The sequence below is a fragment of the Colossoma macropomum genome, unplaced genomic scaffold, assembly GCF_904425465.1.
Source record: "Colossoma macropomum unplaced genomic scaffold, Colossoma_macropomum, whole genome shotgun sequence".
NCBI classification, from domain to species: Eukaryota; Metazoa; Chordata; class Actinopteri; order Characiformes; family Serrasalmidae; genus Colossoma; species Colossoma macropomum.
In genome coordinates, this window is record NW_023494789.1 from 8,158,466 (window position 1) to 8,185,844 (window position 27,379).

At 39.3% G+C, this 27,379-nt stretch overlaps 1 protein-coding gene across 1 annotated transcript; it reads left to right on the forward strand.

Annotated features, from left to right (window-relative positions):
* Positions 1–193: 193 nt before the first annotated feature.
* Positions 194–26,679, forward strand: ercc3 (excision repair cross-complementation group 3). Its single transcript, XM_036569982.1, has 15 exons — positions 194–374; positions 1,295–1,494; positions 1,714–1,950; positions 2,933–2,982; positions 7,271–7,406; positions 7,585–7,752; positions 9,168–9,372; positions 10,679–10,993; positions 11,822–12,006; positions 15,000–15,202; positions 17,356–17,452; positions 21,589–21,706; positions 21,812–21,930; positions 24,100–24,249; positions 25,766–26,679. Exons 1-15 carry the CDS (start codon positions 347–349, stop codon positions 25,901–25,903), a joined length of 2,349 nt encoding a protein of 782 aa, XP_036425875.1. The 5' UTR covers positions 194–346; the 3' UTR covers positions 25,904–26,679.
* Positions 26,680–27,379: the final 700 nt, after the last annotated feature.

Genomic DNA, 27,379 nt, shown 5'->3' on the forward strand with positions numbered 1-27,379 from the left:
TCCTAATCGAATGTGATTGGACATGAATTATTTTAAACATAATAAATGTGCTGAAGGTATTCGATATGGCACTAATTTGAAGCGACATTAATTCCATAAATAATTTAGTGGTAGGAATTTTGGCTGACTTAGTCGGTTACCGGTTCAGGTGTTGTTCCTCTCGGAGACAGAAGGGGGCGATGCGCAGCTGCGTAGCTCTCAGCTCGCACATCACTCAGTGAGGAAGAGTGGGGCAGACATGGCGAACGGCTGGTCACGCAGGAGCTTCTTGTGTTGTTTTCCCGTTCTGTGTGTTTAAAAGCCGCCATATTCGCATAAACCTGCTTCCCTCTGCACGGCGAGCACTATGGGGAAAAAGGAGAGGGGAGACCGGGGTAAACACAGCTCCTCATTCGGTCCGGTAAAGCGGTGGAGGAGTTTGGTAGCAGTTAGCAGCTAAAACAGCCGCTCAGAGCGGTGTGTTTATCTAGTGGAGCTGTGTGTGTGAGAGCGTTTTATATCTGGGATCTGTAGTTCTGTTAGGAATCTTCAGTTCTATTGGGACCTATAGTTAGTTCAGTTTGGGATCTATAGTTCTATTTGGGATCTGTAGTTATGTTAGGAATCTAGCTCTATTTGGGATCTATAGTTTAGAATCTTTAGTTCTATTTGGGATCTATAGTTCTATTTGGAATCTATAGTTCTCTTAGGAAGGTTTAGCTCTATTTGGGACATAGTTCTGTTTGGAATCTAGTTTTATTTGGGATCTACAGTTCTATTTGGGATCTATAGTTCTGTTTGAGACCTATAGTTCAGTTTGGAATCTTCAGTTCTATTTGGGATCTATAGTTCAGTTTGGAATCTTCAGTTCTATTTGGGATCTATAGTTCAGTTTGGAGTCCTTAGTTCTATTTGGGATCTATAGTTGAGTATGGAATCTGTAGTTCGGTATGGAATCTGTATGGTCCTTATGTGACCTCTCTCCACTGCATTAAATGGCGATCATGTATCCAAGTAGCTGAATATAGAGACAAATCTGAATTACAGCTGCAGTCTACTTTATAAATATAGTGGTGGCTTTCACAAAGTTTCATGTGAACCAAGACATTGTGACCAAAGTCCTCCATCACCTGTGCACACAAAGAACATCTGGGGAGTAACTGTAGTGCAGTTCAGTGATAAATGTTTACCAACTACACCAGAATTTACCAGCCCACTATAACTTAGCTGGCTAATTGTAGAGGAAACGTTTCTGCATCACATTGTTTGAAGTTCCTGCAAAAACGTCTGATTTATTCTTATGTACTTATGTCAGAGAAAAAGTCCAAGAAACGCTATCACGATGAGGATGATGATGACGATGAAACCATGGGGAGCGAGTCTCAGGAGGCCATTCCTACAGCAGCTGGCAAGCAAGTTGACGAGTCCAGTACTAAAGTTGATGAGTATGGGGCTAAGGACTACCGTTTACAGATGTTACTGAAGAATGACCATTCTTCTCGACCTCTGTGGGTGGTAAGATGGAGTTGATGCTACCAGAACAAAACCACTTGATCAGTTAGTTTACATCGCTCTAACTTTTTACCACATTACATACTTTGAGTCTGATGAGTCTGGCAGTGAAAGCCTTGTGGTGCCAGTGCATCTTAGTGGGAAGTGTTTTAGACCACAGCAGGGATGTTGAAAGCTCATGCTTGAAGAACATGTTGTACGTTTCTTTTATGTCTCTGTCAGGCTCCTGATGGCCATATCTTCCTGGAGGGTTTCTCACCAGTGTATAAGTATGCTCAGGACTTTCTGGTGGCCATCGCTGAGCCAGTGTGCAGGCCCACCCATGTGCATGAATACAAGCTGACAGCCTACTCGTTGTACGCTGCTGTGAGTGTCGGCCTGCAGACTTCGGACATCGTGGAGTATCTACAGAAACTCAGCAAAACCTCTGTGCCTGATGGGATCGTTCAGTTTATAAAGGTTAGTATGTGACAGATAAGGATAGTGAAATGAAGTAAAAGGTTTTTGTATCCCAACAAAAAGGGGGTCATGGAGGGAAAAAAATTATATATATATATATATATATATATATATATATATATATATATATATATATATATATATATATATATATATATATATGTATATATATATATATATATATATATGTATGTATGTATGTATGTATGTGTGTGTGTGTGTGTGTGTGTGTGTGTATGTATGTATGTATGTATGTATGATACAATAGTACCAGATCTGAAAAAAACCTTCTCAAATCTATAGAAAAACGATCTATCAGGTGTCTTAATGGCTCAGGCAGCGTAATCACCTCCATTTTGTGTAATAACTTTCTGAGAGGGAGCATTTTAGATTAAGCGTCTGGTTCCTGTCACCACCACTGTGAACTATTCTGACTCTGGAAGTTTCTCGAGTGTTTCACATTAAACCAATTTTAATGACTTTTACATTTTAATGATTGTTTTAATTTTTTTTAATTCGTTTAAATAATATTGTCACCGTGCAACAGTGGGTGGGGAAAAATAATGTTAAGCAATAATAAGAGACCTTCACTGATACCACATTTTTCATTCGGAAACACGATGCGATACAGAAAATGTGTTATGATTTCCAATTTATATTGAATTTCAAGATTTGCCTGCATTTGTTTGAACAAAATGATTTACTTTTGCTGTTTACTATAATACTTCAATTTGTTAATCAACCCCCCCCAGAAACACTCTTTTCTGCCTTTAATTCATTAAGACAGCTTATAAAAACAAAAAGAAAAACAATCATGTTGTTTAGAGGGCTTATTTGCGTATAAAAAAAGCCAATATGGCAATAATGATTAACAAACGTCAATTGTGCAGTCCTACAGTACCATATTTACTTGGATATGTAATGCTAATGCTCTGCCATGCTATATATTAAAACTCACTTTTGTTTTGTTGTTGTTTTCCAGTTATGCACTGTGAGCTATGGAAAGGTCAAGCTGGTACTGAAGCACAACAGGTTTGTGTACTGCTCTGTTGGTGTTGCTCTAGCTCAGCTTTTTTCTGTTATTACTTATCAACAAACACATCTTGCAGTGGAGGCTTCAATAAGAGGGGGTTATTATCCGTAAAATGATCATGCTTTACTTTGAATTATACAAAAGTGGAAAAGTGGCCTTGCCTTAAAACCAATTCTCTATTATCCAGTATTTGGTAATTCAGTATACTGCAATAGGAAACACACAAGGTAATACTAACGTGGATGCATTAAAATACAGTTAATGCACTTAGTCAAACAAGTTTCACCAGAGATAAATACACACATTAGATCTGCTTTCACAAAATCCCACCTCACTGTAGTGGTCTGGTCACATGAAACAGTTCCTCCTTTAACAAGATGCAGTAAACAGATACAGTGTGCACAGATACAGCAGGTGAAAACACACATGCCCACTTCACGTTTTTGTTTTTAATGATTTTATTGTATATGCTGTACATATATAATTGGGCTGCGCTGTAAATCGTTTTTTATCGTTATCGCTATCGTTATATAATATGCTTAAAAATGTGCTCGCAGTTCTGTTGTAAATAGCTCTTATTTCATCTCTTTATTTTACACAGTAGTGTATGTTGCTTTTGTAAATTTGCATTTTGCTGTTTGCTTAAAGGAAAGCTTAGATTTCTCTTTACACATCCAAAAAAAAAGAGCTGTACTTAAGTCACATCCTGTCAGAGGCACACCATTTTAATAACACTATCACTTCTCATATCGTCATTGTAATGTCTGACAGCTTTACCAAACATTGCGTTTTAAGTCCATATCGTACAGCCCTGATGTATAAACACTTAACAGCACTGCTAGTTAAGAATGACCTTCTGAGCATAGTTTGTTTAGCCTTAAAGTCAACTTTAAACCAGAGTAGACCTTTTGTGCCCTGTACCCCCTCACCCAACGAGAAAACAAACATGTTTTCTACTGTATAATACTTTATATTGCTGCTGTCGGAAGAAAACCTCATATCTTTATTTTTGTCATTTTTCAGGTTTTTGACATAATTTGAAAATGTCTGTTTCCCTTTACAGTGTTTGTAAATTTCCTGAAGAGTGGACCAAAAGAAACGGCACAAAATGTCTTGGAAAATATTCTGGTTCCATTGACTTACATTAAAAGTAAAGTATGCTTTTTAAAAGTAAAGTTACCATTTTGGAGATACGAGGTTTTCTTCCGACAACAGCGATATAATTATTAAACTCATTTTCTTACTTATTTTAGCAACTAAGTACGGTGTAATGTTATGAAATACATTTTTAAAAACTCAGTTTGGAACCTACCTAAGTTCATTTTGGTGTTTTGCTCACCGTAAACAATGCACTTTTGCAAAACGTTTTGGCGCCTCTGCTGCACCTATGATGATAAAGCCTGTTTATGATTAAAAACGTGAGCAAGAACAACAACAAAACGCTCCCTTTGTAGTCATTTGTCGTCTTCACCAGCTGTGAGCATGAAAGAGCGATGCACTTCAATGCGAAGCTCCATTTTTGACGGGTCATTTTGCATCACCCTGTTGTACCTCCACAGTAAAAATGTTTAATTAATCCATGAGGCAGAGGGAATAAGAGGGCTGAGCTTTCCTCTAAATTTTCGTCCTAAAATTATAGTGTAACGTTCCAAATGGTATGATTAGCTGCATAATCTAGTCAATTTATTGATTAATTTATTCATACCTTTCGCTTGTAATGTGTGCTGTACACTGCTGATGTAAGATTGAATTGATTGCACGCTTGTAGAATTAATCTTTGTTGAAAAAAAGGCATTTACATTGAAGATGAGTTAAAGTAGTGTAGCCACCCATTCTGCAGTTGAAGTCTGGAGTTATTAGCTGATCCGTAGCTTGTTAATGTCTTGACTTGATGGATGTACTTGACATTTCCATCCCGAAGGCTTTGCGACGTGATGCGACGTCACGCTTGAGTGTTCGCTTGCTGTTAGGATGCCTCAAATTCTGTAAGCGCTTTCACAGAAATAGCCGTTTAAATGTTTCCAATCACTTTTTTTCACCAAAAACAACTGTTTTCTGAAGCATTGCAAAACATGTTTCCAGTATTTTATTATTATTATTATTATTATTATTATTATTATTATTCCAGTATTATCATTATTATAAAGTGCTTTACCGCACAAGCTCTGATGTTTATACATGCCAAAGTGCGCTCTGAAGCTAAGGTCGCACTGAGTGTGGCTAATGTAACTAATCTTGTAAATGTTTTTTTTACTAAACACTCTTAAATCCCTCCCTAATGAAGGCTTGCATTATGTTCAGGCATGTAGAAGCATTAATGTATATTCCGCTGTTCTGTCTTTGAGTGATTGTAATAAAGCCTCAAGCCGAACTTAGAGTGACCCCTGCGGTCTGAGACCGTTTTACTCTACTCTGCAGAACATTCTGGCCTATTGTGTAACAATTTCAGCTAGAACAGTCTGTGCTGGAGTCGTCCTCACCAGCCGGCCTCTGAATGTGCCTGAATCCGATTGGAAGCCTAGTGGTTTGCTCTTTATGGGCAGTGTTCTGATGTACTTCTGTAATCGTCGCAATCGTTGTTATTATATAAAAGAAATTTGGTTGGAGATATATGAACATAAAGATTCTGATATGCTAGTCCTGCATAAATTTATAGGTTTAAATTAATTAGAATAATTTCAATAATTTCAAAAAATCTGCAGCAGACAGAAGTTTAGATTAGACCGCTATTTTAAACTGATGATGATATATTTGTTGAACTCCAGGAGAGCAGAACCGTCTGCACTAAAATATCTGCTGTTTATTGATTTTACTGCAATTGTAACCCCCTACAAATGAAAGCTATGTTTCACTGTAAGTCTAATCTGATCTAGTCCCAGTTTTTACATTTTATAAATGTTTACGAAGTGAGTGGAGCATTCTGACAGTTCCAAGGGCCCCAAAGAGATGAGGGCCCACAATTCACTCCCCGGTCTATACAGTCCATACGTGAAAACTAAGGTGCAAGAACAGCTCGTTTAGAATTCAGTCGCGAAAACGGCTCTTTTACATATATCTTCCAATTCAGCCTACATCAGTTTAGCCGCACTCACTCACATGAAGTTATAAGACATGTTTCAGCTTAAACTGCTTTCTGAATGAGGCACAATACAGGGCAGCCAATCAGAACAGAGCTCTTTTGCATGCATCAATTTTAAGCCGTTTTCACATATGAACTCCGGAAAATGTACAAGATTTTCCATGTCAGATGCGTTCTCATTACAGGACATGTTCTGGGTGGTTTAGGCAGCGCCTCTGTATTGCATGTAGGGAGCAGGCATGATGCAAAATGTATGCAGTGGAAACTGCAGTGTTTTGTTTACAGTACATCGGATATGGGGATGAGGCTACCGACTCCTCTGTAATGATTTTTGCATCGACATTAATACCACATGTATTTGGACATACAGGCAAGCAGAAAAGACTACGAAGCAGCTGCACTGCTTGAACATCGCCCACTGTGAACTCTCCAGATAATTGCCTGCTCTGTTCACACATGGGTTCTCTTGGACATTATCCAGACTTTGTACTAGGGGGCTGGGAGGATAAAGTCCGGGTAATATTTGATACAACCAATTCGGACATTTGCGTTCACACACATGGCTCCTCCGGGTAATGTCTGGAAAAATTCTGGGTCACTGTGTTTGAAAAGGCCATTAAACACATAGGAATAAAATTCTAAGAGATAAAAAGAGGTGGGAAGGTGATAATGAAAATAAATCGAATAGGTCATAAGTGGACCTTAGGGGGAAAAAAATAAATACAGGTGTTGGATAGAACATTGTAATATTGGCACTGTAAACCACATTGATTATGTAATATTAGAATCAGTTATAATCTATTATAATAATATTCATTGAAGTGTGTGTTCATTGTTTTACAAAATTAATACTTAGGCTACTTTCAAATTCACAATTTGTAAAAATAATAGTTAAAAAGTTTGTGTTGTTTTTTAATTGTGTGAATGCATTGTTTTGTCAGTTACATTTATATTTAAAAACAATTCTAATGTGGCCAAAAATAATAAAGATATAATGATAAACAATTGAATTGTGGTAAATTTGGGATTTCATAATTCATTGAATCCTTTCTTAATGAATACTAATAATCAAATCAACTTATTGTGCGGTCACAGATTACCAGTCCTAAACTGTACTCTTCACTTTTCATTATTTGAAAGACTATAAAGATGATATTGAATAAAAATGATATTGAATGCGTAATGGCTGAAATGCTGTGTGTGGGCAGGTATTTTGTGGAGAGTGCCTTTCCTGATGTGATCCAGAGGCTGCTGCAGGATCCTGTGATTCGAGACTGCCGTCTGCGCACTGCTGAGGGAGAGGAGACCGAGCTCATCACTGAGGTCATCTCCAGCAAACCTGCAGTGAGTCCACACTCAACACACACGCACACATGCTTAGACATCAAACATTAAGAAAGTAAGCTGTGTTTTAGTGTGACCACAGTTTAATGTGTACTATTATTTTGCATTGGTTTACATGTGATCTGTATAGATTTTGTACTGCGGAAGTGTATCTGATGCCTGTTCTCCTACTGTCCAGATTTCAAAGTCTCAGCAGGACAGTGGCGGTGCGTCCACATCCCAGCCTGTGGAGGGCCAGAAATCTGGTGCCCAGGTCCCTGAGGACATCTTCAGCTACTACGAGCAGATGGACAAAGAGGAGGAGGAAGAAGAGGAGACTCAGACAGTCTCTTTTGAGATTCGGCAGGTATGGCTGTAGGAGTGTATGTTGGTGCAAGTGTCCCTGGAGGACCAGATTTCCGTTTAGAAGACTTATTTCATCCGTAGGGTCATTAAGAGATGTGCATTCTGCCTAATTTTGATATTACAATATCCATAAGAGGTTAACAGTAGGAAAAGAAAATATGGACTGTAGGACTGTAGACTGTAGACTTACCTTTTTAAGGCAAAATAATATATTAATATACATCAGTCCACAGCACGTTTCCAAAATGTCTCTGTTTATTTATGAATTGTTGTGTTGCATGCTTCAGATGTTGACTGTTAAGATTACTTTCTGGTGACCCTTCTATGTAGACCAACAGCACTGCACAGTTTGCTCGTGCTTTACTATTCCTGTGCCAGCCATATCTTCCTGTAGGTAGTGGGCAGTGATGTGGGTGTTTTGCTTTGCATTTGAGATTTTTCTTGGTCTTACAGATCTTGTTTTGACTTCAAAAGTTCTCCTTAGCTTCAACTTCTGAGTGATTTTTCAGACAGTGGGAATTGAACACGAAGCATTTAGACATCTTGAAGTCTTCTTCAATATTATTTATTTTCAGACACTCAGCCAGCTGCTTAGATAAGCCCATGGCTGTTAAAAGCACAACACACCAAGATTTCTGAAGGGTCACTGAATTAATTGTGCTCTAGAAATTGTTTACACCTGGCTTGGCCTAATTAATCAAATAAGGTCTGAGACAAAACAGAAAAACAACACTGGTGGATGAATTTTAAGCATGTCCAAACTTACGTGCACACATGGAATGTTTTTATTTCCCCAAATGGGTTATTTTAGCAAATAAACAATAATTGTGCATTGGAATTTGCAGAAATACGTGGTATTTAAGTTTGCTTCATGTAGAGCTGGTTAATTACTTCCAACGAGATTTGCAATTTGACAAGGGGTGTCCAAATTTTTATTTCCTTGCCAACTATCTATCTAGATATGAACATGATTTATCTTGGTGTTCATGTTCATTGTTGTTCATGGAAGCCGCATCAGTCTAATGTTTTGTTCTTAGTGAGGAACAAAGAAAACTACTTGAACCATAAAGAGAGGTGCAACTTATTGGCAGTAAAATTACTTCTCAGTGGATGTAGTACTGCAAACACCTTGTCAGTGTAAAACTGGACATGTTTTGAAGTTTTAAAGCTTATTACCCTTGACCCATAGACCTACGTTCTGCATTTACAACAGAACTAAATTTAGCCTTATTCTTTGCAAGTTGAGGTGACCAGTTGTGTGCCATTCCAGTAAAGAATACAATTTAAAAAATCTGAAAATTATTGACTCTTTCCATATAACAGACCTCACTGATGTGGCTATGTGTTATTTATGGCATTTTTCAAGACAGGGTGGCCCTACAGCCCTATTTATACTGGTGATTTTCCCTCTTTCAGGAGATGATTGAGGAGCTGCAGAAGCGCTGTATCCAGCTGGACTATCCTCTGTTGGCTGAATACGACTTCCGCAATGACACAGTCAACCCCGACATCAACATTGACCTGAAGCCCACAGCCGTGCTCAGGCCGTACCAGGAGAAGAGCCTTCGTAAGATGTTCGGCAATGGTCGAGCTCGCTCTGGAGTCATCGTTCTGCCCTGCGGTAAGCTCACACAAAACACTTACGTAAACAGTATACCTGAAAAAAATATCTTAGCACTTTTACTTGGTGTGATACATTTAATTTTAGGCTTCTTTGGATTAAAATGAAATGCTAGGCTCTTTATGTTTAGATGTCTCTTGTCTTTAACTGTTTTTAGTTTTGTTCTTGGGCAGAAAGGTAGTTTGAATGAAGGTTCTCCATGGTGTTGAGTAGTTTACCAACACATGATTGAAATGAAAATTTAGAAACGTATGAAAAACACTGATTCATAATTTCCATGACGCAATATACCCAGAAAACTAAGAAGAAAAGACCACATACTAAATTGTAATAATCAGATAGATTATAAAATTTAAAAAGAAAAATAGTTATCAGGATTACAGGAACATAAAGGAAACATAATTTCAATAATGGATAAAATAGAGAAAAATAATCTCAGCTGGTCAACACATTCAAACACACATAACCTAAGGCAAAAGCTTTAAGAAAGAAATCAGAGAGAGAGACAAAGAAAAGACAGTGAAAGTTCGGGGGGGTGAGAGCACTCGCAGGTGTCTTCCCCATCCAACTGAGACTTGGTCAAAGCAGTAATAGCATATTAAAAGCTTTATACAAATTATATATAAAATAGACAGTCTACATAAACACTTGCTGATTAATCTCTATAAATCAGAACAAAACTGCTATAATGCAGACTTGGATTGGCTCAGAAACATTGCTGATCACAGTGTCATTGGTGAGATTCAGTCAACAAAGATCGTGTCCCTCATGCTCATCCTAATGACGTCAGCAAAAATCGCTCTAAGTCAGGCCCAAGGCCTTGAAGGTTCTAGAATATTTACCTTTCACCCAGTTGTGCAATAATGAAAAACCCAGTTCTAATTCCTGAACCATAGGCCGCCACCATGTCTGGTAGGATAGACGGGAGATGGGCGTAAACAATCCTTATCTCATGTCACATTGTCCTCCTCAAGGAACATAACAAGCCTCCCAGAGACACAAAAGCCAAAGTACTATTATCCCTCAGTGTGAGAAATATATTCTTAAGCAGAGTGTTCTATATACTCTATATCTAGCTGTGATGCAGTTCTAAAACTAACATATAGATAAACATTTTTTTAATAATTCTTTACAAACAAAACAAAACAAAAATTCTTTATTTAATTACCAGTGAAAATTAAGTACAAATTATTCACTTTTCAGGTCACATTCCTGTATCCCTGATTATTTGGCAGAGTACATGGAGATGTTTGTTCTATGTATATGTATCTATATATCTCTCTACTTGATCTGCTGGTGTCCTCAGGTGCTGGGAAGTCTCTGGTGGGAGTCACAGCGGCCTGCACTGTGCGCAAGCGCTGCCTGGTGCTGGGAAACTCTTCTGTGTCCGTGGAGCAGTGGAAGGCCCAGTTTAAGATGTGGTCCACAATCGACGACTCGCAGATTTGCCGCTTCACGTCGGACGCTAAAGACAAGCCCATCGGTTGCTCAGTGGCCATCAGCACCTACTCTATGCTGGGCCACACCACCAAGCGCTCGTGGGAAGCCGAGAGGGTCATGGAGTGGATGCGCAGTCAAGAGTGGGGGCTCATCATTCTTGATGAGGTCCACACCATTCCAGGTCTGTGTGTTTATAATCTGAACAGTATGAATTTCATACTCTCTTAAATTGTAATAGAACTATCAGCGTAATAGTGATTTCAGTTTAATGCTTTATAAAGCTGCACTATGGTTTTTTTGTTAACATTGAAAGAAGTAGCATTACTGAGTCCGAAAAAAAACACACTAAACTATGGTGTGCGTGTGCTGCCTTTTGAAGCCTGGAATAATCATTTAAAAGTCAGAGATGTCTGCTTGGATTTTGCAGGAGTTTTTTAGACGTTATAGGTTGTTTTTGGATGTTTTAGATCGTTATGTATTAACATGACATGCACCGGCTCAAAAAAGAAGCTCCGGCTCTATGTTTAGGTCTCAAATGCAAAATCACCATTATACTGATGACGACATGATGACAACAGCAGATCATTCACTCACATCCTCGGAAGACATCCGAATTCTCTTTGAAAGCTCTTTCATCAGATTCATCCCCTCGGGAAGACGATATGGCAACAATGTAGTAGATGTTTCGTTTTTCTGAGGATTGATAAGTGGAAACAAAAAGCTCCAATATTGCCACATTTAAAAAAAAAAATATTATCAAAAACTATAAGTAAAAGATGTTTGTTTAGCGTTTCTCCTAAAGAGCTGCACTAAATCCAATAAAACAGCACTAATTATGCTTTCTTAGTAATGAAACATGCAATTATATGCTCAGAAAAGCATCGTTGATCCTCATGATCATTGTGCTATAAAATCTGATCATTGTACAGTTTTTATCTGTATATGTAACAAATCTTTATTGTTTTCTTCCCTGCTGTGTTGCTCTTCTCATCCTCTTACACTCATGCAGCGAGGATGTTCCGTCGTGTCCTGACGATAGTCCAGGCCCACTGTAAGCTGGGTTTGACCGCTACACTGGTGCGAGAGGACGATAAGATTGTAGATCTCAACTTCCTGATTGGGCCCAAACTGTACGAAGCCAACTGGATGGAGCTACAGAACAATGGCTACATTGCTAAAGTCCAGTGTGCTGAGGTGAGACACACACACACACACACACACACACACACACACACACACACACACAGGAAAGATACCGTAGCAGAACAGATTGTGATTGAAACAGACCAAATTTACTCCCAGTGTTGGTACAGACCTAGTGTGATGTGCTCTCTAGGGGTCCCATGTTCCTATGAGGGGCCCCCTTTTTGGAAAGGGGGGAACAAATGTGCTTCCTCAGCATCGTTCAGGTTGCTGAAAATACGTGGAAGTGAATGCTAATGCTACCAGACATCTGCAGTTAGTCAGTATGCGGTTTGTAGTTTCATAGCCGGTTTTTGAATCAGAAGGGGTGTCTGGCAGTGATGTATGGAAAGAAAGTGTTCTATTAAATGTAATTTGCCATTTGATTCATGCTTCTTAATAATAATACTGACATTGCTTTAAAGGTGACAATCACCATGTTGGGAAAATAGAACTGAGAGAACTAGAGAGCTAATTTAATTAGAAACAGCTTGTTAAAGAACATTTAAATATTAAATAATTCCAGAGCAACTGCACTATAACAATGGCGCTCTTTATAAATATGTAAGTATGTGAACAGCCACAAACCTGATGAACGTACGTGTTTGCAGTAACAACTTGTGCAGTAAAAACTGGTGGTAAAAAGGTTCATTCCCAAAAAAATGGAGGTATGAGATTTCCATCAAAGAATTTCATCATATCAGTTAAAGCTAAAAAGCATGTACGTTGTGGACCGTATAGATTGCAGCTGCAGTGGACTGTGTTTGTTTCACTGTTGATCTTCGGACTGTTTGAATAGCCGTCCAGCGCAGGAGTTTGATGTTAAGTGTTAGATTTTGACCTTTCTTTGTAGACCTAGTTATGTTTTTCCTTTATTTCTTTCCACTGAAAACTGAAATTGCCTCTTTCACTGAAATTGAACATTTTTTGCCAGAAATTTTTCAGTAGCTGAAATTTTAATCGCATAAGGACAAGAAAATCATTAACACTGCATTAGGACCCTGTGTTTGGGCTCGGCATTTGGTGAACATAAATGTAGGACAGCTTCCACATCCTGTCATTTTGTAGCTAAACCTTGTGTGTAATATACTGTTGCAATTTCCTTGTTTTTTTGCATGTTTCTCAAACAATTGCAGCATTCTGTTTGCAATTATTCCAGCTTATCAGATCAAACCTTGTAGAATGTGATGCCTGACTGATGTCTAAGTCACAGCGGGATACAGGAGATTTACAGTCTGCAGGAGTGCGTGTGTGAATTCTGTAGCACACATATTAAGCAACACGAGACAAGTTTAATACCTTCATACTGTTCAGTTCGGCACTGGTGTTGCTCAATCACGTTAGTTAAGCACTGCCTGCTTTGCTCGGTCACCTGGCCCACTGCTCTAGCAATGCACACACAGAGAGATTTGATCTGTGCTAATATGGGTGAAAAGGAACACTTTCAATTTCAGGCAGTTATTGCCGGCAATAACAAAAATGTAGTGTAATTTAATATGGAAGTTGAATATGGTCTTTGGAAGTAAATGAGAAAATACACCGATCAGGCATAACATTATGACCACCTCCTTGTTTCTACGCTCATTGTCCATTTTATCAGCTCCACTTAATATATAGGTACAATTACAGACTGTAGTCCATCTGTTTCTCTGCATACTTTGTTAGCCCCCTTTTACCCTGTTCTTCAGTGGTCAGGACCACCATGGACCCTGACAGAGCAGGCACTATTTGGGTGGTGGATCATTCTCAGCACTGCAGTAACACTGACACGGTGGTGGTCGTTTAGTGTGTGTTGCGCTGGTCTGAGTGGATCAGACACAGCAGTGCTGCTGGAGTTTTTAAACACCTCAGCGTCACTGCTGGACTGAGAATAGTCCACCAACCAAAAATATCCAGCCGACAGCGTCCTGTGGGCGGCATCCTGTAACCACTGATGAAGGACGAGAGGATGACCAACACAAACTGTGCAGCAGCAGATGAGCTATCGTCTCTGACTTTACATCTACAAGGTTTACTGGCAAGGTAGGAGTGTCTAATAGAGTGGACAGTGAGTGGACACAGTGTTTAAAAACTCCAGCAGCACTGCTGTGTCTGATCCACTTGTACCAGCGCAACACACTAACACACACCCACCACGTGTTACTGCAGTGCTGAGAATGATCCACCACCCAGACAGTACCTGCTCTGTGAGGGTCCATGGGGGTCCTGACCACTGAAGAACAGGGTAAAAGGGGGCTAACAAAGTATGCAGAGAAACAGATGGACTACAGTCTGTGACTGTAGAACTACAAAGTGCTCCTATATAGTAAGTGGAGCTGATAAAATGGACAATGAGCTTAGAAACAAGGAGGTGGTCCTGATGTTATGCCTGATCGGTGTATTTTATTATAGTGTTGATTTGCACTAGAACACCAAAACAGGATACCTGAGATGGAGGAAGGTGTTCTGGACTGATGAGTCTAATTGTATTTTTGAGTTTACATGGAGCACAAGAGGCAGGAAGTGCAATATACTTCTTAGACTGAACTCCTTCTTTGAAAAACTGAAAGCAGGTCTCCTGAAAAGAATAGAAGGCAAAATGTGGACACACTAAACACTGAACAATTTGATGTTATATTTTAGTTGTTGAGGCTTCTGTGTAATTTTTTATTTGGATATTAAAACATATTTGTGCATTTTTGCTGGTAATGAAACAAAATATATGGTCTCTGACTTTTGCACAGTACTGTATATGTTTAAGAATATCGCTGCTGTCGGAACGAAACCTCATACCTCCACAAAGGTGACTTTACAGGACAAGGAAAAACATTAACATTTAATGGAAATAGATTGGGGAAATAATTTTTTCCAAGTCATTTTGGACCATTTCAGTTGTTCCATTCATCGTAAAATTTTGACACAACATAAAGGGCAACTGCATTTTTAAAATAATGTCGAAAGATATGAGGTTTTGTTTCGACAGCCCCTTTTTTTTTCTTAATGCAGATTCTGTGTGTGACTCTTAGGTGTGGTGTCCTATGGCCCCTGAGTTTTATCGTGAATATGTGGCTATAAAAACGAAGAAGCGGATCCTGCTGTACACCATGAACCCCAATAAGTTCCGCGCCTGCCAGTTTCTCATCCGCTTCCACGAGAGACGCAACGACAAGATCATCGTCTTTGCCGACAACGTCTTCGCACTCAAAGAATACGCCATCCGCCTCAACAAGTAAAGCACAAATTTACACACACTAACGTCACACACCAAAATCACACTGACCTTATATTTATAAAGCAGCTCCGCCCCAAGTGTAGATCTAACCCGTCTACTCTGTGTAAATTGTGTTCCATGGAATGTAAAAGCCAAAAACTCAAGTTAGTCTGTCCAGGTTTAGTGTGTCCTGGAAGAAAGCAGTTTTGAATGGCTTAACAACCTTCATCACAGTCTGTTCACTGAGAAGAGTTGCCTCATTTTAAGATGATTTTAAAAAGAAGCTGATTGCTCTGCTTTCATTCTCTTCCTGCATCATTCATTCCTCACATGGTCAAACAGCCTTAATAACCTACCTGTATAGGGTTGCCAGATTGGGCAGGAGAGTCTTAACACAATTTGCTATGAAAATAATAATGTATGATGTTCTTATTCATTATCTTGGTGTATTTCTGTTATGTTTTATTAAAAACAAGTGACTAGAATGTATGCAATAGTGCAAATCAATAATAAGTAGTTACTATATGTAATGATAATAACAATAATTATAACTTGATCTCAAATGCTGTTGTTGCTCAGAGTTTAGATTTTTTTTTGTTTTGTTTTTTTTCTTTTTGCTGCACCAGCAGAATAGACTCAGCTAAAAATCACCAGCTAAAACAAATGTTCCTGCTGGTTCTAGATCTCACGTTGGCTTTGACCTTTCTAAACCCTTTTGCTTGCTGTGAAAGCTCTGTAGTGTAAGCAGTGATCCAGTGGGGAATGCTTTGCATGTCTGATCAGCTGATTTTTGGCATTTCTTTTCAGCATTTCAGCTGATTATTGAAAAATAGGAAAGTCCCCAACACAGTTTGAAAAACATGACATTGTATATCCGGACCCCTGACCTGGGTTTCTTTTTCCTTTAGTTTATCCTTTTGTGAAAAGGGTAACTCTATTTAATATATATATATATATAACAGTGACTCATTTAAGATGGCTACTAGAAAAATGTACTTTTTCAAAAGCAGAAGAAAAACTAGTTGTGCTGTGAGAAAACTGGAGCAGGAATCTTAATAATCTGTCTCATAAAGCCGTCACTGCGCTCTCCTTTCTCCTGGATCTACAGTACTGTGTGAAAGTTTGAGAACCCTCATTGTTTGTTAGCTATATAGAAAATTCCAGTGTTTTCCTTTTTTCAAGGTGGCTAATAAGCCTATTTGTCACTTTAGGCTTGTGTTTTAGTGGCTGCAGACAATGAAAAGGAAAGACAATTAAATTGTTGTTCGCAATTATTTGTATGACAGTTAATCGTCAGCAAAAATTTCATGATGGTGACAGCCATAGTTGCAGTTACACAGGACTAGCATATTAGATATTAGACCCCTTTATGTGTTCATCTGTGACCAAATTGGTTTCATTATTATTCACCAATATCTTCTTAAGTTTTTGCTTAAGTTCTTAATTCTTAAAAGTTCTTGAAGTCTACTTCAGAGTCATGATGAGTTCTTGGACTGCAGAATTGTTTGCCTTTACCTTTCTCTTGAGTGTGTGTAGATTCTGTTCTGGATTCTGGACGTCAGAATCTTCGTGAAAAGTGTGTGAATTTTTTCCTTAAGAACGGTTGGTGAATAAGGCCCATTGATTCTAAACAGAGTGGCAATCCTAAATTGTAAAATGGTCGTACATGTTCACATTCTCTTTATTCATTTTGCATTTACATATTTAGAAAAGCTCTTAATGAGGTTCTTGTGCTGTTGTTTGGACTAGAACGACCTCTTATCTTGAGTCCCCAGGAGGCTTGTGGACAGGGGTTGTTATAGCTGTATGGCTCAGGGGTGCTTTTCTGGGAAACTTTGGACTATCCCTCTGTTATCACTGCCTCAGCCCATAATCAGCTCAACGTGATTATGATGTGGGGGAAAAAATCAATCACCTGTCACCAGAATGTTTCTTTGCTTTTCGTGTGAACTCATTTCCCCTGCTAGGTGTTTTTGTGGAAACTGCGCTTGCACAGCGTCAGGCCTAAGTCTGCTGTTTTCAAGCAGTTAAATGGTGGGATTGTAGGAATTAGCCTGGAACAATGCCGGACAGTTTTCTGAAGCACAATTTCGGCAAAAATTTTCACATGACTTGCCTGTAATTTGTAGGGTGTTTGCACAAATATGCCAATCTTGTTTTTCTTTATCCAGACCGTATATTTATGGACCAACGTCACAAGGGGAGCGGATGCAGATCCTCCAGAATTTCAAGCACAACCCTAAGATCAACACCATTTTTATCTCCAAGGTAACTCACCTCTTCTGCTCTCCATGCGTTTCCTGGTAAGCCAGTGGTTTAAAAAGGCCTTAACTCTATACCAAGAACATTGTGTCAGCATCAGACCCACAGCACCAAGTTTAGAACCTGAACCTGATTGTAGGCTTATAGAATTTTCCATTCCGAGGCACAGGTAGGAATTTTGGGTTCCTTGAACATTTCATGCATAGGCCCGTTGCCTCACCTCATTTCCCATAACAGAACCTGTCAACATTTTCATAAGCCTGCTCTTTATTTATCTTAATAAACTATACATACACACACCGGCCACTTCAGTGAATATGTCTCCTTGTAGTACTGTAGTTCATCTGTTACTCTGCGTACGCCGTCAGCCCCTTTCACCGTGTTCTTCAATGGTCAAGACCCCCACAGGACCACCACAGAGCAGGTATTTTTTGGGTAGTGGATCAATTTCAGCACTGCAGTGACACTAATGTGGTGGTGGTGTGTTAGTGTGTGCTGTGCTGGTACGAGTGGATCAGACACGTTTTTTAAAACACATCAGTGTTGCTGCAGGACTGAGAACAGTCCACAAACCAAAAACATCCAGCCAGCAGCGTCCTGTGGGCAGCGTCCTGTGACCACTGATGAGGGACTAGAGGATGACCAACACAAACTGTGCAGCAACTGATGAGCTATCGTCTCTGACTTTACATCTACAAGGTGGACCAACAAGGTAGGATAGAGTGGACAGGGAGTGGACAAAAACACCAGCACTGCTGTGTGTGATCCACTTGTACTAGCACAACACACGCTAACACACCACCACTACGTCAGTGTCTCTGCAGTGCTGAGAATGACCCACCACTAGTATGAACTGTCCTGACAACAAGGGTTAACCAGTTTTGTATTGCTTATGGTTGTTAATATTTTCAGCTGTGGGGAGATGACCACAGCCTTTGCACATCTTTTAATTGCACATCTTTTCATCTCATGTCTTTATTTTTTGCACCAAATTGTAGAGAGTAGTCTCAACAAGAGTATTGATAAGTATCATTATCGATAAGCAGTATCTGTAACGATATTGGCACCGATAAAACCCTAATGATCCCCATCCCTACCCACCACCCAAATAATACTTACTTTGTGATGGTCCTGTGGGGGTCCTGACCGTTGAAGAACAGGGTAAAAGGTGGCTAGCAAAGTATGCAGAGAAACAGATGGACTGCAGTCTGTAACTGTAGAACTACAGAGTGCTCCTATATAGTAAGTGGAGCTGATAAAATGTACTTAATGAAGTGGTTGGTCAAAATAGGTACCCATGATCATTTTCAAGTCACCTGTGCTTTACTTGGTTGTCCGTCTTGCAGGAGTACTAGGTGTGCCAAGCTTGAACGCATGGCTGGGGCTACTGATAGTGCAGACTACTGACCGGTCAAACACAGTCGTTCACATGCCAGAGTGTCACCATACTGTACAGTTACATGCTTCGCCTTCAGCTGATCAGTCTGTGATTAATTATAACACTAAACTATCTAGTTCTGTGTCCTAGAAGTGTCCAGGCTGGTTGGCCAATGTTTTCTTTGTTTGGCCTGAAACGCACCAAAATCTTTGACAGCAGTACGAGTGTAGCATTAGCACTTAGGGTTCAAGTTGGAATGTGGATCAGAGGCTAGATGGGGTAAAGCAGTGGTAGAAAGGCAGCAGCAAGTTAAACACATGCCATGTTTACTTCTTAACACCCAAAGTTCATCCAAGGACTGCTCATATTCAGCTAATCTGGAATGATATGTATAATTCTCAGGATCTTAAAGGATCTGAGCATAAAGACTGCGCTCTACACATCTGAATCACTATTTCTTAAGCGGATTCTGCAGTTCATGGCGTGTCATGGCCACCGAAAACAAACCTTTGTCTTCTTTAATTAAATTATCCCTCTTTTCTAAGGGCTGAATAGTTGGAGATGTATGGCCAGTGAATGTGAAAGTGAATGGCCACTATATATATGTTTGCCTGTGTATGTATATATATATATATATATATGTGTGTGTGTGTGTATGTGTGTATATATATATATATATATATATATATATATATATATATATATATATATATATATATATATATACACATTGGAGGTTTTTTGAGCATATGGTCTTGCCACAGCATCTCAGTGGGATTCAAGTCAGAACTTTGACTCAGCCTCTCCAAAACCTTAAATTTGTTTGTTTTGAGCCATTCAGAGGTGGACTTGCCTGTATGCTTCAGATCATGGTCCTGCTGCACAACCCAACTTGAGCTTTAGGTCACGTACTGACCGGCGGACATTCTCCTTCAGGATTTTTTTAACAGAGAGCAGAAATAATTGGTCCATCAATTATGACAATTTGTCCAGGTCCTGCAGATGCAAAGCAGCCCTAGACTGTCATACTACCACCACCATGTTTGACTGTTGGCATGATGTTCTTATAGAACGTTGTGTTAGCTTAATGCCAGATGTAATGGAACCCATGTCTTCCAAGAAGTTCCACCTTTGACTCACGAATTCACAGAATATTATCTCAAAAGTCTTGGGGGTCATATAGATGCTTTTTGGCAAATGCAAGAAGAGTCTTTGTGTTCTGTTTGGTCAGCAGTGATTTGCCCCTTAGAACTCTCCTGTTTTTGTGTTCACTTAGTTTATCTTTGTCTAATATTAAAAGTAGTTTGATGATCTGTAACATTTCAAGGGTGAGAAATATACAAAAATAAAACCAATTATGAAGGGCATACATACTTTTTCTCAGCACTATGTATATATTTCACAACGCACAATGGAGAGGAGTAGTATAAGCATTATCCCGTCTAATGCGGGTGCACTGTTAGAACTCCTAAGGTCACAGTCAGCTGAACCTACACCAGCACATTCCGTATCATACAGCATACATATATCAGGCTCTACGCTGCTTTTCCCAGCTGCAATCTCATTAGAAGTGTTTGGTAATTTACCAACATTAAAGCCCTGTTCAGACGGGATTCATTTTCCATGGGGAGGTGGGGGTAATGGCAGTTTATCACAGGATGTCTGTAATGTTTACGACTGTGGATTAGAAATCTCAGTATAAATGACAGAGATAGGAGTGGTTACTCGAATTAAGCAACACATTTATGCCAGAAAAAAAGTAGAAAATGTTAAAACATTTATTTTAGCCATTATTCTGTTTACCCTAACCATCTGTCATGCTGTCTTAATGATAATCACTGGCATCACAATTAGCTTCGAAATTCACAGCCAAAAGTCAAGTTCACCGCATAAAACAAATGTGAAGAGAAAGGAATCAGCCAGTCTGTTGTAATAGCTGCTTGGATTTGTTGATGAAAAGAGTTTTCAGCTCCTCTCTTAATAAAGATGGTTCTACAAGGGTTCTCTAGTAAAGACAGTGGTTCTAAATAGAATCATGAACAATCAGAGAAGCATTTGCATGTTTAATGGGTTCTTTGCATTGTGAAATTGCTCTTCAGGTTGATGGAGAATTTGGTACTATAAAGAACCATATACAACACAAAGTGTTCTCCTATTGTTACAAGCCTGACAGTCTCATTAAAGGCGGTCAAATCTGCACTCTTTTATGCAAGTCTCATAAATAAGGACTGATATGTTTGTAAATTGGAAATATATGCATAGGAAGTATATTAAAGAGCAAAAAAAAACAACTATTCAATTTTGTTTATTTCTTTTTAAAAATATACTGAATACACAAATAAGATGGTAAGAACTATTTGCACAGTAGCAGAGTTCAGAAAAAATCAATATACAGAACGTTTTTAGATTTGAAAATGAGTGTATACACTATTAAATATCATCATCTTTTCTAATACTTAATGAAAAACCAATGCAGCTCAGTCACCACCTTCAGATTTGGCCATTGATGCATTTTTACTTTTGTAATATGCAAACACACTTGCTATGTAAAGCAGAGAAAAAGGTTGAGGGGGTGAGCTGACATGCTAGATGTGATAGTATTGTTTCGGTAGGTCAGCATAGTCAAATGAATGTGTCACTGCGAGTGGGTTTATGCAGCTGTACAGGACCAAAATGATATATGCTATACAAAGTCCTTTTCCACACAATGTAAATTGCCTAATACAGTGTCCTCTATGTTCTCTTCTTTCTCTCTACCTCTCAGGTGGGAGACACGTCATTTGACTTGCCCGAGGCGAACGTCTTGATTCAGATCTCGTCTCATGGAGGCTCTCGCCGTCAGGAGGCCCAGAGGTTGGGCAGAGTGCTACGTGCCAAGAAAGGTAACTCATGAACAGTTATCAAAGAACTCTCCGAAGCACAGAAACTGTCATCATGCATCCTTTCTGCTGCCCTGCGGATAATAGAAGGTGTGCTGTTCTGTGCAGGGATGGTTGCTGAGGAGTACAATGCTTACTTCTACTCACTGGTGTCTCAGGACACACAGGAGATGGCCTATTCCACCAAGAGGCAGCGTTTTCTGGTTGACCAGGGGTACAGTTTCAAGGTTTGTCTCTTGGCTCAGAAAAGAACTGACCAATTATGCGAAGAATCAATGATTTCAGCTGGCTTTCATTTTTATCGTTTAACATAGATAATTGATCTTAACGGTTCTTTAGCTTAGTATTTCATTCTAGTCTCAGACTTGACATTTTCTCTGACACTGCATAAAATACTGCATAGGCGCTTGAACAATGGAGCAATTGCAGCACCTGCACCCCCACTTTTATTAGAGAGTGAGAAAACATAAACGTCTGCTCCACCAACTGGTGCTAAAAGAAAGCTGTCACTTGAATGAGAGCAGGAAAGTTGCTCTTTACTGCAAGGTTTGATTGCACACAAGGTGCAGAAGAGGAGATTCAGGATTTGGCAGAAACAGTGCACAGTGGGATCAAACCACGGGCAAAGATAGCAAATGTCAGTAGTACAACCTAATGCAGCAAACGTCAACGTAACCTCCGCCCTTAACTTTGCTGTCCCACTTCCACACAAAATCAGGTGCAAATGACACTGTTATGTATAACAGGAGGCTGCCCAGCTAAAATCTTGAAGCCTTGGTTTTCTCAGAGCTTTTGTCCATTTTTATAGATAGTGACGTATCATACAGTGTCAGAAACCAAATAAGCAAATCTGTTAAAAATTTTTAAGTCACTTAACAGCTTGACTCAGTGCAATGATTTAGGCATGCAGTTTGCACAGTGCTAACTGCAAAGCAGTGGAGTATAAGCTGAAAGCTTCCATCACATGTTGGCAGTACACATATATGAACACACACACAAGTACTAAGTGTACAGAAAGGTGACAGTTGATAAATTATTAACAGCATTTATCGCTGTATTTGCAGTTTTACCTTTTGAACTGTCTCTGCTTCCACCCTGAAGCCCAGCTGCCCACAGGCCGCATGCTGCTGTAGACCTTAGAAGTTGTGTTTGTTATTTTGTAGTCATTGTCATGCCTATGTTAGAAAGTTTTAAAACCCATGAGTACTCTCCCGATCCTCTGAATTACGAGGTCAAGGATCTGAAACACCAACATTGCTACATTCCTGCTAATACTGCTGCAAACTGACCTGGCAGCATCACCACAATACACCCCCCAAACAAACTAGTGAGATTTTTTACATAGAATGGTGGTCTTAGCATTTTGACTAGTTGGTGCTGATATATAATAGTGGATGTGTTTACATGCAAAGATTTTTTCCAATCTGATTGAATAAATTGTGAGTATAGATTAAGACTGCGGTGTTCATGCTCACTCTACTCAACGATCTGATGGGAAATCTCTGTTTACATTCACACAACAAGTAATCCATTTCAAAAGTACACGCATGGGTAGAGAACCACTTAGTGTAGACGTTACCATGACAACGAGCATCATGTGAGTCCAGTCAGAGTGAGGCGAGCAGCAGTGAGCAGTGCTTGTGTTTTTAATTGCTTTAAAATGATGTCCGACTCAGGAAAACGTCCTTCTCATGTCCTTATTAAAGAAGGCCGAGAGGAAGACGTCGTGTTCTGAGACACATAAGCTGGACGTCCGTCCCACCGCCGTCTTTTAAAGATCAGAGCATAAACTTCGTCTCCTCTGCAGACCAGTTTCTGCTCCCACCATGTTGAACGGTATAAACTTCCAGTATGACGTGACGCACATGATGAGAATGTACTTAAACTTTCTGATTGGGAATGTAATCAGATACAGGTGTTTACATGGATATTATTCCTCTATTTAACAGATTATTTACAGGATTACCGACCTTGTTCAATCGGATAGGAATTGTATTCCGAATGGCCTCAATCAGACTAGTCTATTCCGATTGAGGTGTTTACACAGACGTATTCTATTCTAATTGAAATATTACTCAGATTATTAATGGATTATTAGGCATTAATAATGTCAGTGCACCGGAGTGTTGACTTGACTGTAGCGTGTATGTAGCATTATTCAACTGACCTTGTAATTCAGAGGATCCAGTGACACATGGGGGGGGGAAATATACACTGGACAAAACATAACGGCTTTTACACCAGAGAGCACAGTAGCAGCGGTGATTTTCCAAAATGCCATTTTTTTTTTCCACAGACTTCACAGAAATCAAGGTTTAGTTTTCGTGATAGACCACTTTGTTTCCAGAATTGTTAGAACATTTTGGAATGTCATATATGTTTCCCTTCATTCACAGGTGATCACTAAGATGGCAGGAATGGAGGAGGAGGATCTGATGTTCTCCACACGTGAGGAGCAGCAGCAGCTCCTGCAGAAGGTTCTGGCAGCATCTGACCTGGATGCAGAGGAAGAGGTGGTGACTGGAGAGATGGGAGGAAAACCACAGGTACACTCAAACGTTTTCTTCATCTTCCTCTACGTGTTTCTGCAAAGAATGCATTTCTTACTCCTCCCCACTTCTTACATTTATGCACTGGAGTTCTTTGTTCCTGAGGGGAGCCAAAGTCACAGATGTAGACAGGAGAGCACAAAGCATATATAAGCATGTTGTTTCAGAATCTAATACTTTGAACGTTTCTGCACTCTTAATGAGGCCTTTGAGGAAACATGTCACATGCAGTGTTGCTGAAACGGCACTGATAGAACAGCACCTGAGTAGCCTGAGTTGTTTTGTTACTGAAAGGGCTCTGTTGTGTTACTATAAATTAAACAGCGATTTGTACCTGTTCCAGATTAAGACATTGAGATGCTTAAAGAGGCTTAATTTTGTGATTTCTTAATTTCAAGTTCTACAATATTTGGACAGAAATCTTAGAGAAATCTTAATTGACCAAATTTCCCAACAAAATCTTATCCTGGTGCTTAGAAACTGTTTGAAGGAATGTGATTCCCCACGTTTTAGTCCATTCTGCCCAATCTGCTTACAATTTCAATGAGCCATTGATTTTGTTTTTTTTCTTTTTTTAAACAGTTTTCACAATGAAGAAGTTTCAAAAGCAAAATAAGTGACTTTTTATCAAGTGTGCTCACCTGAAATGTTGTAACTGTCTGGAAAAATAGTGCTTTGAAACATAAATCATGTTTTTCAAACTGTGACAGATGAGCCTTATTGGATCTCAATATACAGTCATATGCAAAAGTTAGAAAACCCCCATCAAACTATGTTTTGTTGTTTTTCTAAGTGAAAAAAACGGTTGACACATCCTCTATGGAGAACATACTTAAATAGGGCTATTTATCTGCTGGTCTGCCAATTTTAGTGCACAATTTCTACTTTGAGTTTATAGCTGCACTATGTAAGATTTTAAAATGGAAAAAAGTGGCATTTCCTGAGTCAGGAGATGTTTGTGTGCTGCTGCGAGTCGCCCTGTAAAGCCTGAGATAATCATTTTAAAGCCATTTTAAATTTTAAAGTCAGATTTCACAGGGGTTTTTGGACCCCATCTTACATTTTCACACATTACCATCTCAAAAAGAAGGTCCAACTCAATAGTTAGGTCTCAAATACAAAATCAACATTATACTGATGAAGATATGATGACTGTAGTAGATAATTCACTTACATCCTCAGAAGATACGTCCTTCACCAAGTCTGGATTGAGTTTTGTTTTACTCTTTCAACGAGCTTGCAGTCAGATTCATCTGCTTGGGGAAGGGGTCTGAAGCATGTTGTGTGCAATTACACATTTCCACCAGAGAGGTCCCCAAATCCCCCAAACCTATAGTGAAGCTTTAACATGTTAGAAAAAAAGAAAATATAAAATATGCTACAACTTTTGCTCAGACCACATTTTTGTTTTCATTTTTTGTTAAATCAGCAAACAAACAGGACTATGCATCAAAATGTGCAGAAACTGTTTCTATTTCCTCCCTCTCTGACTTTTCTCTTATTCTGTGTCCAGTTTTCACGCAGGCCGGGCACCATGAGCTCCATGTCAGGCGCTGATGACGCCGTCTACATGGAGTACCAGGCTTCTCGCGGTAGCAAGGGAGCGGCCAACAAGAGTGTCCACCCTCTCTTCAAGCGCTTCCGCAAGTGACCTCTTCATGGCTCTGGATAGGAACAGTACTGCCACCCTGAAGGGGATTTTCTCCATCACCCCAAATAGCGGGCTCTCTCACTAAGGAGGCTGGGGCAAGATTTTGCCCGAAACATGGTGGGAAGAGTGAGGAGAGTGGTTGGTCTTTGATGGGGATTAGCATCAACCAAAGGACTAATGGGAGAGAAAAAGAAAAACTGACCAAGACTCTACTGTGTGTATTTTTTTTTGATCTTAAGAGAGATACATGCAGAGCTTTGTAAGGCAAAATAGTCCACAAAGAACAGTCCAGATTTACCACTGTTTACAGTTTTATTTTATGTTGCATATAATTTTTTGGACATTTCGCAACTAACTGGCTATATTTGAGTTATACATTTTAGGACCCCTGGTTCCCATCACCACCACTGAAAAGAAATTTGAGTCAGTAAGCTTCTTTGCATTGAAGCATTTTTTCATCAAACAACAGTGACCTTGCGCGTCTCAGCAATTGAATTATGCAGAAATTATGCAAAACAATAGCTTTGGGAAACTGTTTTAAGCACTTCTTTAAAGCCCATTACAAGCAGAATCTGGTATATCGGAAAAGATGGGAAATTGTGTAATTCAACTCTGTGGTAACCCATGACTGATTATATGTATGGATGTAAAATATGTTCCATACTGCTGAAGAAGGGGTGTATTTTTTTGAAGAGGTGAGACGTCCTTACTGACTGTTGAATTTAATGTCTTATTTCATGGAAATAAAAATAAAAATGTTTTTGTAATGCTGAGAATTGCCGTGTAGTGTGTTTAGGTGAATACAAGCGCTGTAATCACATTATAAATGGATGCTAAAGGAGCAAAGAGACATGCTCGTAATTGTTTCAGCCAGCAGGGAAGAGAAGCAGATCCTGTTTTCCCTCTCCGGCTTTGGGTTGGTTTAATGGATGCTAATTGCAAAAACTTCACCTCAGCTGCACTGTTGCACTCTGCACAGTTCTGTGGCTGCCAAATTGGTTAAAATACTTCATGCTTCTTAGGTTTCCGTTAAATGCCTTCATCTCCTGTCGTGTAAAAATGTGTTCCCAAATCACGTTCCCTGGGTAAATTCTGTATTAAAGGAAATCGTTTGGAACCACATGAACCTCCTTAACAAACCAGAGAGCAGTGTTTCAAAAAACAAATCAGCGTCTGGCCATAAAATTGGATTGAATCCTCGCACTTGCAAATCAGTTACCAATCTGGGCAGAATTTTGGGATTTAATTGCGATCCAACAGTAAAAAAAAAAAAGCCTCATATTGCACTAATGGGCAAATGAAGCATGAATCTATGAATTAATGAATCCGACTCTGCATCACAATCCATATATATGTCATATATCAAAGTCATATAATGAAATTCTTACTCTTGTTATATGAGGTGCAATGAAAGAAACACAAAGTCGTATGTGAAAGTTGGAGCATCCCTGGTCAAATACCATGTTTTGATGATTT

Bases quoted from the DNA above. Each gene is read 5' to 3' on its own strand.
- ercc3 (XM_036569982.1), top strand. From the start codon at position 347: ATGGGGAAAAAGGAGAGGGGAGACCGGG. The intron at 7,407-7,584 runs GTGAGTCCACAC...CCTACTGTCCAG, and splicing joins TCATCTCCAGCAAACCTGCA to ATTTCAAAGTCTCAGCAGGA. The intron at 7,753-9,167 runs GTATGGCTGTAG...TCCCTCTTTCAG, and splicing joins TCTCTTTTGAGATTCGGCAG to GAGATGATTGAGGAGCTGCA.